Genomic DNA, 19,120 nt, shown 5'->3' on the forward strand with positions numbered 1-19,120 from the left:
TGATCTGACCATGACAGAGGAGTGATGGTTAAATTCACTCCTCCCAGATCACTCAACCACTGGCTAGAGACAAAAACAAGGTCCAAGGTGTGACCTCCCTCGTGTGTCGGGCCCTGAATCATTTGAGTCAGGTCCATGGCTATCATGGAAGCCATGAACTCCCGAACCCCCTCTGATGCTTCTCCCACCGATGGCAGGTTAAAATCCCCCATCACTAGAAGTTTGGGGGTCTCAACCGCCACCGATGCGATCAGCTCAAGGAGCTCAGGCAGGGTCGCTGATGTATGGCGGGGAGCCAGGTATACTATCAGCAGGCCCAACTGCCTCCCAGGGCCCCATTTCACAACAAGGGATTCACATCCGGACGTCTGTGGCACAGTGGACTCCCTCGGCTCTAAGTCCTCCCGGATAATCACTGCTACCCCACCGCCCCTTCCCCGGGCCCGGGGCTGGTGAAATAAACAATGGCATTATATTTTCACTTTCTCTTAATTATGTTTTATAAAATTCTTCATCCCATAAGTCATTTCTTCACTATGGCAAATCTAATTTGTAAATCTTCCAGCCAAGACATTTCTTAAATTCCAAATTGTCCACTATATAAATTGTACTTGATCAAAAAGACAAATCTTTTTTCAAATGGTTCTGTCAAAATTACTTAAAATAAAATTGCTATCAAGATGACACATCATGTTAAAACAACTTAAAAGATATGAGTCAGGTTCCATTATAGACAAGGGATGGTGCCTTTTGCAAATCATTTTAAAAATACATTTCCGGATGCTCTTCTCTGATAAACTTCCAAAAGTTAATAAGAAACAAAGGCAAGATTGCATGTAAACCGCTTCTGTCTGGTCTGTAACAAGTCTCTAATGAGGGCATATGGCATTTTATATGAGTGCTGGATTCACCTAGCAAAACAGATGTGCCATACAGTAGTTGAGGATATTAAGCAAGTAGAAGTTCATGTATATTACACTTTTGATCTATCTTCTATTAACTTCCACCTCAATTAATGGAAAGCATAGTGTGTGTGAGAGTGGGGGGTGGGAGAGGTAAAGCTGAAGATGTATGCAAAATTATTGAGAACTATCTTGGCACTCCAATTATTATTACTCTCAGTGTAGAAACATATTTATGTTATATTTGTAAAACATGTTGATTAAAGAATGGGGACACTCTTAACCCTTACATTTATTACAGAAGTAATCCTCTGAAAAAAAAAGAACATTTCTGAGCTGGAAGGAACAGAACTCAGGGTGACTTAAAATGGCAAAGGAGTAACCCAGGGATTGGTCCATCTTGGGAAGAAAAAGATTGGACAGGCATTGGGCAAACTTCTGGAAGCAGGTCAAAGGTACTGAAGAATCAGAAGTGCTGAACAAAACAGCATCAGAACAAAATCTCCAAGTGCAGTACCAGTAGAAAGCCAATTTGTTTATGTATCTGACTTTCCAGACAGTGAACATCTATCCTGAGCAAAGGTAGCAAAGCAGGTTTTATAACTCTAATGGAAAGAAGATTTGCTGAAAAAAATATAGAAATAGGCAAAGACTAGCATCCAATTATACACAATTGCACTTTACAAGGAGAGGAGCCAGTATATAATGTGTATGCTGGGAACAAATGCAGAATTATGACTCCAATATTAGCAATCCAATGGATGAAGAGCAGGAATAACATACATAGAGAAGAAAAAAATACATCCTTAAATCCTAATATGGTCAATCAGTTGTGAGGTGTCAATGTCTCTGAAATCCCACTTTCAATAAACACATTGTCAACAAATAGATGTGGGATCTACATTCTTCTGTATTGTTAACTAGTGTGGTAGGGATGTGACTCACTGAGGCATCCCCCCCAGAGCTATTGGAATGGGAGTGGGTTTCTTGCATAGAGGCAGAACTGTGCCTTCATAGAGAAATAAATCAACAGAGAAATAGTATCTCAGGCAGAATGCTAGCAATTACATACTTGTGTTTTCTGTAAAGTAACAGCTGAAGAGCAACAGTTCCCAAGACTGATTCAGTGATTGGTCTTTTAGATGATAAGCAGGCAAAAACCAATGAACTGAATTTAATTACAATAAGTAGTACTTTTGCTTATGTATTATGCAAAAAAAAACAAAACACCATGCTTTACACTGGACTTGATTTATTCAGCAAATTGTCAAGTGAGAGCCAGAATTTGCTAGCAAATCTTTTTCAGCAATGTTGGTATCAAATTAAACCTGCTCCTCATTTGCTGCTGCTATCCTGTAAGATACTTTAGAGTATTTAAGTAGTGAATCTGATCATAGTTGGACACTTTTTTTAAGACCTCAAGATTAGTGTTGGTTTTGTATACATAATTACTAGTTTTTGTTTTTTTTAAAAGAAAATTTCTGGACAACAAAGAAACTGATACCAATGCATAGCCTAATAAATTTGGAAGGGGAAATTTAAAATTATAATTTCTGGCCAGTGGAGGAATCCAGGGAAATCTGCATTGATGATCAACAATGTTAAAATGGTGGGTTGCAATTTTATGACTGAACCCTTATTCCTTTTTAATCTTCACACAGATTACATGCAGGGGTGGGTTCTGGCTGCTGCTACTGCCGGTTTAATTAGGGATGTGCTGCATGTGCGCGCTTGATGCACACAATGCATATGCACAGAAGCAAAAAACAAGATAGTGGCAAATATGGCGCTGCCGAGAGAACCAATTCAGGGGTGTGGCAGGCCAAGTTACTACCTGTTTACCGAAAATGGTCCTAACAGGTAGGAACCCACCTCTGATTACATGCATATAAAAAGAGGCAGGAGTTTGATTTTCCAGTCATGCACACTGTTGTGTCACCATTGACTATTACTGGAAGAATCTGTAATGAAACAACCCAGGCAGATAAAGGTTTAGGCTCTAGTGAGCTTGTCCAATAAAAGGAAGTTGACCACTTCTCTTTGGAATCACTCTCTTGGAAATTGTTCTGAGCAGTTGTTAATATTCTGATACAACTACTATTATTTCCACATTTTATTTTATTTTTCTTCACATATTTCACAGCCTTTGAAATTGCAGAACCCAACTTCGTTGTTAAATATTTCAGTGGTTCAGCAAGCAGGGATACAAAATAGCAACTTCTTCTGCCTGTCTGTTCCTGCCTGATTTATTGAATCACTCTTAACCACTTTTATGGGGAGAATTATCTTTATTTCTTTTCTTTTTTTTGGAAACATTTTTTTATTATTTTAATTAAACAAAAACACACAAAAAAGAATAATTCTTCATTACATCTTGTAGAAAGTATGTCGATTGGTTACAAATAAAGTTCGTGCATTACTACCACAATCATTCTTTATACATCCTTCATATTTTTGATTTATATTTTAAATAGAAATTTTTTATGTATTTTGCCATCAATGTACCATCATTCTCATTTAGCTATAATTATTTAAACCTACTGGAATCATTTGTATTTAAAGACACAACCACCTACTGGCATTCTTTAGCTATTCCTATTAACCTCCAATAATTACCCTTTTGTAGCATAAATATCATTAAACATTATCCATTAATATTTCCTTATTATTATTGTAGTTATCTGAAGAAAAAAGAATTTTTTAACCATTTATATCACATCTCCTCTCCTCCAACCCAAGAAAAATTACATCTTTATAATAAAATCTAAAAAAAAGTTTGTTAGTAAAGTTTATAAGTACCCAAGAAAAATTACATCTTTATAACAAAATCTAAGCAAAAATGTACAAGTAAAATTGATAAATCTTTTTCCCAGGTCTCGATTTATAATTTATATCCAAGTTGTTTTTACTAATTAAGATTATTATTTCATTATTATTATCATAATGAGTTATTAATTAACGAATAAACATTTTAAAGAAAACATTCTAAAAATGTCTACAAAATCCTACTTATTAATCACCAAAGGTTAGCTAAATTTTGGATTATCAATCTCCATTATCAACCTGTGTCTTTCCAGTAAGAAAACAATCTTATGTCTTTAGTCAGTCGTTGCATCAATTCTCTTATGAACTTTTTTATAAAGTTTTTAAAACTTCTCTCCGCACCTTTTTGCTTGAAAGATCTCTCATACAGTCTCGTTGCTCTTAAATTGGTATTAAAATTAACATATCTTTCATTATCAGATTTCTTTCTAAAACTGTTTCTCTTCTTTTTTTTTTTGCCTAGTAATTTTTATTGTTTTTCTCTTTTCAACATATGTTACAGTCGTTATGTCAACATTTTGTACATTGTCATATCGTCTTATCTATACATGTTTTTCTCTTTTCACCATATATTACAGTCATTATGTTAACATTTGTACCTTGTTATATCATCTTATCTATACCTGTTTATAATATTCCGCTTCTATATTTACATACTTTTATTCACAGTTTTATACATATTTATATATATTGTTTTTGGCTTAATTATTTTTCTTGTTTTCTAACCATTCATACCAATTATTCCAGATTTCATAATATTCCGATTATCTTTTAATTTTAGGGTTAATTTGTCCATCTCTGCGCAGTCCAGTGTTTTTTAACTGTTTCTCTTCTTAATTCCATCATCAAATCCATACCTTGACAGGAGGAGTAGAGCTCCAGATCATCAAGTATATAATAATAATCAGGTTCATTTTTCCATGTTCCCTTCTTTCCACTTTCACTCATAGGTGCTCCATTATTAGATTCATCTGTTATCTTATCTTTATCTTCTATGTCTTCACTCTCTTCTTTAATTTTTGAGGCTCCAGTCCCTTCATCTTTTATTGTGCCAAACAACAGTCTATCCAATTTCTTATTAAATCTCTCAAATCCTTCCAATATATTTAAAATTCCATCCAAAAAATCCTGGTAACTTAGGGTTTCTTCATCTGTATATAAATACACATTTCCCCGAAGAGAAGAAAAAGTTTAAAATCCACCGCCACTCTCGCCTTCAATGTCTCTTTTATGTATAAAAATATTTTTGTTTTAGATTTGCTTAAACATAAGATTTTTTTTTAATTTTTTCAAAAAAGTGAGGGTTCTATCATTTCTTTTCTTTCCCTTCCCTTGTCAAAAATATTCCACAAAGACACCTGCAAGGAAACAGTCTGTGTCCTTGAGTCATTATCAGTCTCTACAGATAAGCTGCAAACCCTCTAGTTACAATGTCAACAGAATCCAAGAAAATAGAGCAGGGGTGGCGAACACGCGGCTCGCGAGCCGCATGCGGCTCGCGGCCAAAATAAATGAGGCTCTTTGCCTCTTACCATTATTTAGTATACTGTGGCTCGGATCGCGCGCTAAACCCGGAAGTACGGTCGACACGACGACGCTTGCCTCCGCTCCACCAGCTCAGAGCGTCCTCGCGTCGACCGTACTTCCGGGTTTAGCTCAACAGCGCCCTCTGCTGCGCCCAAAAAATAATGCTTCAAAGTCTAGCACAGTTGCTGCAGGATTCCGGTGAGGTTCTAATGATGTGGAGAACTTTTCTTTGAGATATTTGGAAAGTGGACTTAAGCTCTACTCTGGAATGGAAATAAATATGGCTATCCTTGGGTCTATGCAATGATTGCTCAAATTAATAATAATGGTTGCATATTGAAGCTCTGGGTTCAGGAGCAGCAGAGTTTTAAATAGGAGAAAACATTTAATTGAATTTCCATGGTTAGTATATTTCCCAAAATTCTACGAGTGTTTTTCTCACAGCCTGTAATTGTAATAGATATCAAAGATAATCCAAACTCATATATATATTATAATACATATATTAGGTTAAAGGAAGATAATATTAGGACCAGGCTTTACCCATGTATAGGTTGTACTCGATTTACAATCACAATCTCATCACTGAGCAAAGCAGTCATTAAGCGAGATATGTGACTGCTTTGTTTAATGACTGCAAGTGTGGCATTCCTGGTTGTGGTCATCAAGTAATCTTGTAGGTTGTTAAGTGGACAGAGATTCCACTTATTTATGGATTTAAAAGTTATACAGCAGCTCTAATGGGTTTATAAAAATTTATAACAAAAAACACCTGACTGAGCATGTTATATTATGTGTTTAATATATTATTGTTAAAATTATATGCTTTTGTGTGAGTGTTTGTCTGTTTTGGCAGGTCACTGCGTGGTGTGGCTCTCTGGCTCTCACAGTTTAAAATTTTGGCTCTTTTTGTCGAACTTGTTCGCCACCCCTGAAATAGAGCAAAGGATACATTGTTTCAAAAAAACCCAAGTTCTGGCTTCTGAATGGCAGATTCAACTTTCTCTTATTCGTATTAGATTTAAGGAAAACAAAAATCTCTAAGTGTCTTTAATAAAATTTAATATACAGTAAGAGGAAGGATTATTAAAGTAAAAAAAGTTTTAAATCAACCAAAAAGTAAAGTAGCAAAGAATAGGAGAAAAAAAATCAATTCATTCACTTAAGAGAAGAAATGGGAAGCATTCCAATCACTTCAATCCACAAAACGTTGTTACATAGAAAAAGAGAAAAAAAACTTTCAATCCAATAAAGATAAATTTCACCGCTTTATTCTTTTGCTTAAAGGATTAATTTATCTTTAAAGAAAATTTCTTTGGGCAATCATTCTCAAAGAAAACATCTCACCAGCAGGACTCACTTTCACTGCCTTCCTCTGAAGCCACCTCCAACTTTGTCAACCTGGGGGCTGTCTATTTACCGCCAGCTTGGAGAACTTCCCTTGGGTCGATCAGGGACTTTGTGGTGTCCCTGAGACAAGCAAGGATTTGTCTCCCTGTCACCGTCTCTTCAGGACGGTTTAGGTCCATATGGACCGTGCAGCAGGTAAAAGAATCAATGGCGGTCTTGGACTTTCGAGACCGCACGTTGTGTCGTCACGACATCTGGCTCTCTCCAGAATTATCTTTATTTCTTGAACGGAAATCTTCCTGGCAGCTATGCATAGACTTGAAGCTGCATAAATCTAGAAGATAATAACCTTAAAATTACATCTTTGGTAGAGGGTGGGGATAAGTGAGAAAATGAGAGACTTGTCAATTTCCTATAACAGAGTTAGTTTCAATTTCAATCTTTATTATAGTCAGAAACCAGCCCAAAACTATAACAGAGTTATAAAAATTGTGCTACATATATATTTCTGGTTCCAATATAGGTTCTTAGTGAGAAGTGGGTCACTCTAAAAAGCTACAGGGAAAAGTATAATTTCCCTATTATCTATTTATTTAAATGGATCTTAAAGCAACCCATATATGTGGACAAGATGCCACATTTTTAGAATCGAAAGCTATTTTTTTCTAGTACCCAATAGGTCTCTGGTTTATTTCCAGATATTACTTCCCAAATATAATACCCACAATTATTCTATATAATTTTTATGATTAATATTTTAAGAAGTAATACCTATAAAATTAAAATTAATATTAAAATTAATATAATTATATTATATTGTGTTAAATAGACATAAAAATACAAAACAACCAAGTACATACACCTGAAAAACCGGAAGCAGCCTTTTTGTTCTAAAAAAGCCCACATTTCATCTTATTTTTACAATATTCCTTTACACTGATCACTTCCTATATTAGTGAGATGTTCTGACTTTGATTACAGATCAATTGCAAAATATTTTGTACTCATCTTGTCTTTTTATTTAGCAAACTATCACAGACACTTCTGGGTGCTTATGGGACACATCCTACGATTATGTCCAAGGTACAGTTTCCTGAGTTTCAATCTAGTATTCAATCTATGAATGAGCTATTTTGATTGACTCAATGATTGCATCAAATTGAGGCTGCTCTCCAAAAAGGGCCAAGGATACAGCATATTTTATGTGACTTTAGATATTTTAAGTGGCAAAGTGTGAACCAGTGGTGGGTTACAACCAATACACCCCAGTACGGGCATGCTGGTGCCTGCTGGGAGCACCAGGCACCATTCTGGTACGGTGCTGCAGAGGGCCCACTTGCCTGCCTGCTGTCCTAACCTGTATTTGAGCTCTTCGGGGCTTACCCGCATGGGTATGGAGCGTATGGCGCCTGCGCGATGCTCGGCCGAGCAGCTGGAGCGTCGCAGAGCTATTGCGGAGTGGTGGACACCAGGCCCCATTACACTGTACCAGTTGCAACGGGAACCAGAACCCACCACTGGTGTGAACATATACTGGTATGATTTTGATAGCTGCAGGGCTACAAGTTTATACCTGATTTAATCTGATTTAATTGTGACAGAAATAAAGCACATATCACCATAAAGACAGAACAAAGTTAACAAGGATGTTAGATTGTTTAATAATTAAGTTGGAACACATGTTGGTTTCTTGGAGCAAAAATGCAATGTGTGTGTCATAGACACATGTACATCATGAAGGGTAAGTATTTAGTTGCAATACTGTAATTCTTCAGTCTTGATTTTTCAAATGCAAACATTTCATTATCCCACTAAATAACTATTTCTCACTAGAGAAAGAGTTTTGAAGAAGTGAGAATTATTGGTTGCCAGGTATAATGTACACTTCTGCTTTATCTGCTTTGCATATGTGTGGCGTGCTGCACTTCTTATTTTCTCTTGCACTTGAAATTCTAGAACATGTCAGATAAAAATGCGGTAGAATTCTTAGGAGCATGGCATTTCCACCTACAGTAGCAGTACCCAGCACAGATAGACTTATACCCCATTTAGGAATCATAAAAAGATTTGACCCAAGGTCAAACATTAGCACATCACGTCAATATAAGACAACCATTTCCCATCACAGAACACAAAGCCAATGCTTACATAAACTAAAGCCATTTTCTTAGCAACCTAATAACTGAGCCAACTGCAATTTGACAACCCTAGAAAAAGAACAATGCCTTTGCAGGAAGCTATCCTATTATACAGCAATTAACACAGGAAGTAATCAACATGCAGATAAAACAAAGCCAGCACCTTATCAGCCAGTTTATCTATCAACAAGGATACTGTGAAATAAATCCACAGGATTAACCAAATAAGGGAATATATTCCTAATAAAAAATCAATTAGTTTGAGGAAAATTGCAGTATAACATATATTTTTTATAACAATGGTATTTTAAAATTATACTACAGTTGTGTAAAGTACAATGTAAACTTTAGTGGGTCATTTTTCTAATATAGAAAACAAACTGAGGAACAATGCAAACAAAATAGCATTGTGGGGAAAACAGAATATTTGTATTATGTTTTTGTGCTCAATTTTTAAAAGCACAATAGAGACTGGGGGATACTGGGATCTACAAACTGTCAGAGTTTTTCAGGCTTAAAAAATTAAGGATGCAGGAACTGAGTAGCATTATATAGTAGTTAAGGAGATATTTTCAGCTGCATCAAAAGTTTTGCATCAGCAGTACAGTGTATTCAGGTATATATGTATGTATGTGTGTGTGTGTGTGTGTGTGCGCGCGCATGCGTGCACACACACACACACACATGTCTATTGCAAGATGAATGGCTCTTGCAACTCATTTTGTTGCTGACTAATTCCTTTCCAAAATAGCATCTGGCAGAGAAAACAAGAGGAGGCAAGGAGTCCTGAATTTTTCATACAAACAGTTGCAGAGCTGTAAACTTGCTTGTATCTCTAGATAAATTAATATAGAGAATTAATCATTAAAGTAGTCTTATCCCTAAAGACTAATTAGAGATGCACAGAGGACCGAACTCTTCCTTTTATCTCCTCTCTTAAACATACTTGCCTTTTACTATGGTTCTCATTAAGAATCTCACAAATATATGGATGTAACATACTATTTCAAAATCAGTAATTTAAATTTATTATAGCCACCTACTCCTCTAGATTCTGGGTAGCTTACAAAAACAAAACAAAACAGTTAAAAAAAAAACTTCCCCACAAGTTGTGAATGAACCAAGAACATAAATATTGTAAATAATCCATTCCTTTTAATATAAATCCATTCTGAGTTTATAATTTGGTAAAAGTAAGGATTATTTTAAAAAGAGAAATAGAGAGAAAGCGATACAAGCATTAATGCCTATTGGAAAACCCTCTTTAAAATATATTTTTCTCATAGGTTGGATGATTTAATTTTTAGCACCACTAGCTGTCAATTTGACAAATTGTATTCTTAGCAAGAAGCAACCAGGTTTGATGTGACATGTCCACGAGTTATTATTTAAAATGTTTACTTCATAAGGGCAACAGAGCCTTGAAGAAGAGTAAGTAAAGAGACAGCTTATAATTCAGCAGGATCAATTAGAGGGAATACTTTCTACTAGCCATACGGTGACAGGTACATCTTTTCATGCAAAGAAATTTTGAACATTATGATGCGTAAACCAGTAAAGCACAATCTGTTTTGAAAAACAGAGATGAAGGGGAAAATCTTTATAACAGCAAAATATAAAGTAAATGGCTAATACAATCTCCACATGCATTTATTACACAGTGAAATACTTTCAGGCCTAAATAAGTCCATAAAACAAACAGTTTTGTTTCAAAGCAACTCTTGCCTTTCAGCAAAGAATAAAGAGAAAATTTCATTATTTTAGTTCATGGTGAATACATATAAAATCCTTGTGAAACCTAGAAGTTATTGCCTTACTCTAAAATATAATCCAATAATTTTCAATGTTCTTTTATTCAAATATGTATATACTATTACTACTAAAACTGTTGTGTAAGTTTAATTATATGTAATTGTCAATTGAACCAAATAGTGCATCACAGGGTGACAATTTTTGAATCCATATACTTCAGATGTGCCAATTTACGGAATGTGTCCAAAATCTGAGATCCATTATCCTTATGGGATTGAAATCTGGCAAAGATGTGGCCACTTTGATGCTACCATGCTGCTGCTCCATTTCTCTGCAGCAGTCAGCCACAACCATGCCCTTTCAAATATTCCCTGCAAGCTTTCTGCAAGGAGAAGCCATCAGGAAGTCAGATGTTGTTCCCAGTCCCATCACTTTTTTTTTAATCCAGCCATGGCTTTTCTATTTCTTCTGTCTATTCACTTAACAGACCATGACACAAAATTCACTTGTATATCTCATGCTATCATTGGGGCACTAAAATTCCACCCTAGATGCCAATTATAGACAGTATGACTAACAGAAAAGAACAATTTTCTCTTTCTATATTTGGTTGATTAAATGAAACAAGGATACAAAATAAAACAATAGGTAAAAGATTTTCGTCCTGATCAATAAATATAGAGTACTTGGCAGAGCTAAAGCAAAACCCCTCTGAGACATGTCACATGCAAGACAGTAACAAGCACTGTGATATCATGTCAGAAGACAAAGAAGCCTAGTACCTTTGAAAATTACATGATTATTGCTTATGATTATGGTTAAGACATAATGCAACTTAGTCTAATGCCTAACCTGCTATTCTATTACTGTATTGCTGAGCAGAGAAATACCATCATTTCTCAGATGGCTTGATCTGAAAAAGGAACTACTCTGCTTACATGTTTGGCTTGCAACACTTGGCTAAAAATCTGAGTCCCATAATGATTAGAACATAGAACAAATGTGATTTGAAGTCTTGCCCATCCATGGTAATATTTGATCCAGCCAAAGGAAGAATTTCTGATGTTATAGATGTTTGGTTTGGAGTTGGCCACAGATTTGATTTCGTTTTGAAGGATGAAATATATAGCATTTGTTCTAACCAAAAAAGCCTGGTTTGTTTCTTTTTAGGAAACATTACCTAGAATGATCATTTTTTCTTGCTCTCATCATAATTTTATGAAGAAAGAAAGTGACTATAGTGTTTTATATACTGTATTACATTTACAATATAAAACAAAGGATCTGACTTGTTAGAAACAAGAAAAATGTTCCATTACAGAGTACAGTTACCTGTCATATCGCAGTAAACTTTCAAAGGTCCCAGTGCACCACTGCCATCTGGATCTATCCAGTAAGAACCTGTTGTTTTGCCCAAATGTTTATATGCTTCACAGGAGAGTTCATAAAGAGCTGAAACAAACAAAACCAATAATTCAAGTAAGTAATCTAATCAGAGATTCAGGAAAAGTACATATTTAGAAAAAAGTCACAACTCTGTAAGGAAAACTGTGAAACAAGCACTGTAAAAACCTCATTGCATTGTAAAAAACCCATTGTTTGCACTAGAAAATTGGCATCAGGTGCTTTTTATTAAGTAGCATCTCAGCAGGAAATATTGCTTCAATTGCTAAATGGAGATGGTTTGATGGGATCAGAAGATAAGGATCTGATTCAGGATAAAAGCAAATACTATGTGTTCACGTACTTATAACTGCATACTTGTTTCATAACTGCAATAGTTATTCATTTGTCTGCTCCCTTTTTACTTATGCATTTATTAATATATTTATTTGCTTGTTAAATTTATTTGCCACCCATCTTGCCAGAGTTACTCTGGATGCCTTATAACAGTAAAATGAAAAAATAAAATAAAAATGTAAATATAATAAATAAGCATAACAATATCAAAACAATACAAAAATAAAAATAAACAAGGAAAGTACCATAATATGGATGGAGGTGGAACAGAAGTACAAGTGGGAGGTAGGGTCAACTGATTAATCAAATAGCCACCTCCAGCGTGGTACTCTTATACTGGAGCTCCAGGCCAACAGCAGAGCCAGGCCTCCAAGTTGTAACCACACAACGGTGGCACCTGTGGATGAGTGGTGGAAGCACTCAGGGTTAGCAGCTAGTTGCCACCTAGTTATCTACCTCAACCTTCAAGAGAGTCAGAGTGGTGACAAAAGCCAATGCTGGACACAACCTGTAGTGGCTAGCCCACATCCGATGGCAGACTGGGAGTGGACAGAGCTAGGCTATGGTCGGACCCTGGGAACTCCCCCTCCTTTGGGTCCTTTGACGGTAGCCCAGATAAGGTGGCCATTTTTCTGGGTCAGGTTATTGAACATATGGACCGGTATGGCCATTTATACAGTTCGCAATGGACAATAGTAATGGCCATTGCAGAGGTCCTGGAGGGGAAAGCCGCGGATTGGGCAACAGACCTCTACAGTGAACACAGTCCGGAATTGCAACATTGTGGTCTCTTTTTGGGTGCCTTACAGGACTGCTTTAATGATCCAACCTGCATCCAAAGAGCAAAGGGGGAGCTGATAGCATTACACCAGAGGGGTCGATTGGTGCAGAGTATATCCGGGATTTCTGATGGCTGTCGGGGAAACTGCAGGCCTGGCCAGAAAGACCTTTGCTACACCAATTCAAGGCTGGCCTGGATAGGTCAATCCAACAAGCTTGTGTGTATTGGGGCTTATCACTGCGTTTGTGGGCCTGGTATCAAGCCGCCATGAAATTAGAGGTGGAATAGAGAGAACTAAAACCAAAAGACGAGGGGTTTTTGAGGCCATACCACTTCATAGACCATACAGTGAGTAATCCCGCAGGACCCCTGCCACCGCACCGGGTTCAACAGAGAAGACCATACCGGCCAGACCACCAGTGGTGTGTTTCCAATGTGGGAAGCCTAGTCACAGAGCAGCAGACTGTAACGCATCAACCCCAGCCTCATGACCTAAACCGGTTGAGCTGTGTCCGGGGCCATCTAATACCATACAAAAGTCCATTAAGAAAATGCCAAAAAGATCCCGGGGCATACAGCAGGTGGGCGTTGAGGTCCCGACTGTGGCTGGTGATGGCTCCCGTGGATCTGAGCCCTCAGATGAAAAGCTATGAAAGTGAGGAGGAGGATGAGAATGACCCCATGGTGAGTAGGCCAAAAATATTTCTGGGTGCCAGTCTTTCTCACAGGCCATAGACGTCAGTGTTATGATGCAGTAATTGATTCAGGGAGTACTCGATGCCTCATAAGTCTCACTACAGTTAAGGAGTTAGGAATAAAGGTTCGAAACCTATCTCATCCTCTACAATTTGAACAGGTAGATGGGTCAGTGAGGCAGCTATCCAAATCACCGAGAAAGTAAGACTTGAATTGGGTGACCATTGGGAGTTAATCCGGTTCACTGTGGTAACATGAATGACAGAAACCGTGATACTTGGGCTTGCCTGGTTAGATAAGTGGGGCCCTCTTATTTGGTGGGGGAGGGCAGGTGCCGGCATATACGAATAGGGGTTGGTCCGGAACCACCTCCACAATTAGGAGCAGGAACAGGGGCTGGTCAGGGACATGAGGTAGAAGACTGTGGGACATTTGGCGGGAGTCCCAGAGGAGTATGCCAACTTGGGTGAAGTTTTCAGTGAATGGAGTGCAACATCCTCCTGCCACATCACCCTACTGATTGTGCCATAGAGATAGTACCAAGCTTCCCAAATCAAGAATGTACTCTATGACTCCTAAGGAGTTAGATGAAATGAGACAGTACATTGACAAAAACCTGGCATGAGAGTTTATACAGCCAGCGAGGTCCCCCATTGCCACTCCTGTATTATTCACGGAAAAGAAAGATGGTGGCTTGCACCTATGTGTGGACTTTCGAGATATACAATGGAGTGTGTATGGAGCATATGTATCCTCTGCCACTCATGAAGGATATGCTAGCCCAGTTGTCGGAGGGGGTTATCTTTACTAAGTTGGACCTCAGAGAGGCTTATTATCGAGTAAGAATTCACAAGGGGGATGAGTGGAAGACAGCTTTTAATTATCCCCTTGGGAGTTTCCAATATAGGATAATGCCTTTTGGGCTACAAGAGGCAGCGGTTCATGCAATTAATGAGGTACTACATGAATATCTCTACAAAGGTGTACTCGTCTATCTGAATGACATTTTAATTTACACTAAAACCATGACCATGGACGTCAAATTAGTATGAGAAGTTCTTATCAAATTGTTAAAAAGCCAACCTATATATCAAGATAACCAAATGTGAGTTCCACAAGTCAAGTTTGGATTGAGTCGACCAGAAGTTCTCCAGCTGAACAGACGTGAAGGGGAGGTATGAGCTCACAAGAGCCTCACATGAACCCTGTCTGAGAAACCTATTCCAAGAGTCTTTTTGGATCAGAACCCCCCTGGAGGAGGGGTGAAGAAAGGGCAGCGTCTCATCATACCCAGGGGGAGGCAACAGGTCCTTCCCAGGTCAGAGATTTGCCCTCTGAATCAAAGCAGGGGCAGCAGCATGGCAACATGGCTGCACGAGAAGCTGGCTTCCAGCCAAAGCAACTTAACAGGAGTGTGTGGATGAGATGAAAGACCGGTAAGAAGATTCATTTAACCCACAGTCATAAATCAAAACTTGGAAAAGGCAAAGAATATTAAGAGGACAAATAATTTTAAAAGACAGATCTGGATTTTGGCAAAAAGAAGGAAAGAAAGGGAAAATGGAGGGTTGAAACACTAGCCCTCCCAAAAAGTCATCTGTTTGAAACAATTCAGACATAAAGGGAGAAAGAAGAGAAGTGACAAATCCACTCAAATGCAAACTCTAAATTTGGTTTTGGATTTGAAATATAAACCAAACATTCCGAGGTGATTTACTTCGTCTGAATTTCTTCCAACTAATATATCTTAAGCAACTCGAATTAATGAGAGGTGGAATGCAACAAGGGAGAAAAATCAAGAAAAAAGCACTGATAGCTGATAACCTAATCTTGCATGTATGGGATGTTTTAATTAACCAACTGCCATAAATCAGAACTTGGAAAAGCAGGAGGCAAAGAGAAAAATACCCGAGTTTGGCTGTATGCAAGTTTATTCCAATTAATATATTTTGAGAAACTATAATCAATGAGAGGTGGAAGGTAGCAAGTGAAAAATAATAACAAAATCAAGAACTGTGAAAAGTTTTTTTTCCTTTGCTGCAAAAGATCAAGATGGCTCCAGCTTCTCTTCCATTTTCACATTAGTTGAATTAGCTAAATTTAAGGTGGTCCAGAACTTTGAAATAAGATCTGTATAACTAACTGTACTTTTGGAACTGGAGATTAAGATCAAGATGGCTCCCATCGCTCTTCTCCACAGCAGCTTAATTAGATAAATTTAAGGTGGACCAGAACTCTGAAATAAGAACTGTATAACTAACTGTAACTTTGGAACTAGACATGATGGAAAGGTGGGAGTTTGAAGAACTACATGAAATTATAAAAAATATACATAAATCATTAAAATCAAGCCTAAATAGAATTCTGAATTCAGAGAAGCAAGAATTTAAAGAAGGGAAGGAAGAAGGGGGAGGGATAATGAAGGGGTAGAAATGGTGAAAAATAAAAAGCAGACAAAAAACTCCATTGGGTTTGACAGTGGTATAGGGAAAATTGAAAAGGGGGGATGTGTCCCAACAAAAGGAAATAAAAAGCAGACAAAAGATGTTTCAGAGGGTGAAAGTGGCATAAGGAAAACTGAAGAAGGAGGTTACACCTCATCAAAAGGAAATATAAAAGATTTATTTGATGGTGGCTTGGGGAAGAGGGTGGACATGTCAAAACAAAGAAAAGGGAGAAGACAGGAATAGAGAAGTGGGACAAAAGACTTACTAGGAAAAAATCAGACAACTAGAAATTGTTATATGGGAAAATATAAAGCTGAGATAAGGGGTTTACTCCTACATATGACAATAAAATTGATTTGCTAAATGATTGAATATGATAATGGAAAGATAATTAAATAAAGGTTAAAATATATGGAATATGGACAAATATGAAACTGATATGGGGAGATTGTAAAGCAGAGGTTTGTGATTCACTTTTATACATGATAATTAAACTGAGTTGCTAATTGATTGAATATGACAATGGAAGGACAATTAAGCATGGGTTAAAATATACGAAACATGGACATATATAGAACGTCTAAGATGATGAACAAAGTGAGATGTGTACCACTTGTTATTCTATATAGTGGATTAAGGGAATTGCAATGAACATTGAACAGTAAGGCTTGCTATTTATAGACAATTAAGGGTAAAGGTAAGGCCAAGCAATTATCTTTTCTACCATCTTCCTTACAAAGAAAAGATGGAAAAATGGACAAAAGTTGTCCAGACATGTCAGATCAAATAAAGATTTTTTTAAAGGAATGTGCCTCCTTGAAAGACCCCAGGAATGAGGGATGAAATATGGGATGAAGAAGCATATGTTTGTAACTTTACATGGGCTGAACAATTACTAAATTTGTGTATTGTAATAAAGAAGTATGGAAGTAACTTCTTTAGATATTTCTTTTTAAAATTATTTTCTCTTTTCTTCTTTCTTTCATGTTTAATTCTCTTTTCTTTGTATAAGTTTAGTTTATATCAGTTTTTACTATTGTAATGAAAATCCTTAATAAAATGTATACAAATAGAAAATAGAAAATCCTTAATAAAATAATAATATAAATAATAATAATAATAAAATAATAAAAGAAATGTTATTTAATCAATGTGTCAATGAAAATAAGGCATTTTTGAAAGAAGAGATTGCTTTCAATCTATAATTTAAATTCAGACTTGAATAAAATAAACAATTTTATTCAAATTAAATCAAATCAATAAATGGTTAATCAAATTAACCATTTCTGCTTTATCTTCTTTGCTGTGGAAATAATATTTCTATCTGCAGCTTTGTAAATTATCTTTGTAAATTATCACCATTTACATTAGCAAGATTCACTGTATTCTTTCAAATTCTTTGACTTTACAGGGAAAAATACTTTTCATCCATTTTAAAATGTTAAACTTTCTTTAAATACATACTGTATCTAAAATCAAAACTTTCTAATACATTTTTTCTTTTAACTTCTTAACATACATGCTTTGAAATTCAGTATTAAATTTAAGTCCCTCCCTCCAAACTACCCTCATAGAATATATTTTTTGTATACCTCCTTTTTAAAACGCTAATTTTTTCTTTAAACTAATACATCACTTTTTAAAACTTTCTCTTAACACAGATACTCTCAAATTCATTTTCAATAACATTTAGCATACTTTAGGAATTATTTAGGCATTACATATATTAAAAAGTTACATTTTTAAATTTTAGATTAAGATGTTGTTTCAGTTACAAATATCCAATAGATACAAATCCATCCTAATTCCAGTTAACTAAACTAAGATTAAGTCACTCCGTCCAGCTTGTCTTCGTGGAGTAAAATCTTTTTCTTCTCTAGAAAGTTTATCAAGTAGTTACAAGCTTCCCTTTTTCACCAGGATTTCTCAAGCTTGTATTTGTCCTTAAAGAAAAAATTCCAGACATGTCTTTTTAAAAGTAGCAGATTTTCTTGAAGCTCTTCTTTCAGTTGTGCTGAGAGATTTATATTTAAACCATCATAATAAGAGTTGGTGTCAGGTTTATATTCCAAAATTGCAGTTGACTCCTCTGCATTTCAGCTACTTGAGAAGATACCTTTATAGTTTTGTAACTTTCTACATGTTTTTGCATCTCTAAATTTGTAGTTTGAGAAGGGTTTTTTTTTACCTTTAGAACACAGCTGAGCTATAAACTGGTGGATTTTATTTAGAAAATTTTCAAATACATCTCTAATAATTTGCTCCTCCATCTTGACTCCCTCTTGGTCAATGAGTAGCTTTTTTGTAAGTCACTTGGAGATTGCTAGTCGTTCAGAAATCATAAAAATCAGAAAGTTTTAGCCACCCACAGCAAAGCAACTTTCTGCCTTTATGTTTCTCCATCACCTTTTGTTATGTTCCACATTTCCTTAACAGCCTTTTTTCTTGTTGTTTAACACTGAAGAAATCCCCCAAATGGCTCAGGTCTTCAAAAACCTGTGACTAAAGAGAGCCTCTTTTAATTTAGTAAAGATTAATAATCCTTAAAGGTGATTAAGAAATGAAAAGCACAACTTACTGTCCATTTGAAAAGTAAATTTCAAAACTAGGCTACTTCTTCAACAATGAACTGATTGCAGTTGCTCCCCCCAGCATTCATCATGCAGTTGTTTTAAAACTCAGCTCTTGAAGTTACTTGCAGACCTCAGCTGGATCGAAAGATCTTGAGAGGTAATTCTAAGAGTTTCCCTAACCCAGGAGAATCATATAATCTAAAGGAATGCCAGTCCCTTCCATTAGTAGCTGAAGAGCTATAGCTCAGGAAAAACCCTTCAGGGATCTCTCCCTGGATATGTCTTCAGTTACCCATCTTCACCAGACATCTGTGATAGTTTGAAGTCTAGATTTAGTCTATGCAAGCAATTTTTTCTGGAAGCATGATAAATATCTCCAAATAAATAATAA

At 36.3% G+C, this 19,120-nt stretch overlaps 1 protein-coding gene across 1 annotated transcript in view; it reads right to left on the bottom strand.

Annotated features, from left to right (window-relative positions):
• The window catches only part of CNTNAP2 (contactin associated protein 2), a 1,236,760-nt gene that overhangs the window by 342,598 nt on the left and 875,042 nt on the right, over nt 1–19,120 (bottom strand). The window contains exon 12 of the mRNA XM_081971635.1: nt 11,825–11,944. Coding sequence (XP_081827761.1) covers nt 11,825–11,944 — 120 coding nt within the window. The remainder of the gene's footprint in view (nt 1–11,824; nt 11,945–19,120) is intronic.

Source organism: Natrix helvetica, assembly GCF_964273705.1.
Source record: "Natrix helvetica genome assembly, chromosome: Z".
In the NCBI taxonomy this organism is placed as follows: Eukaryota; Metazoa; Chordata; class Lepidosauria; order Squamata; family Natricidae; genus Natrix; species Natrix helvetica.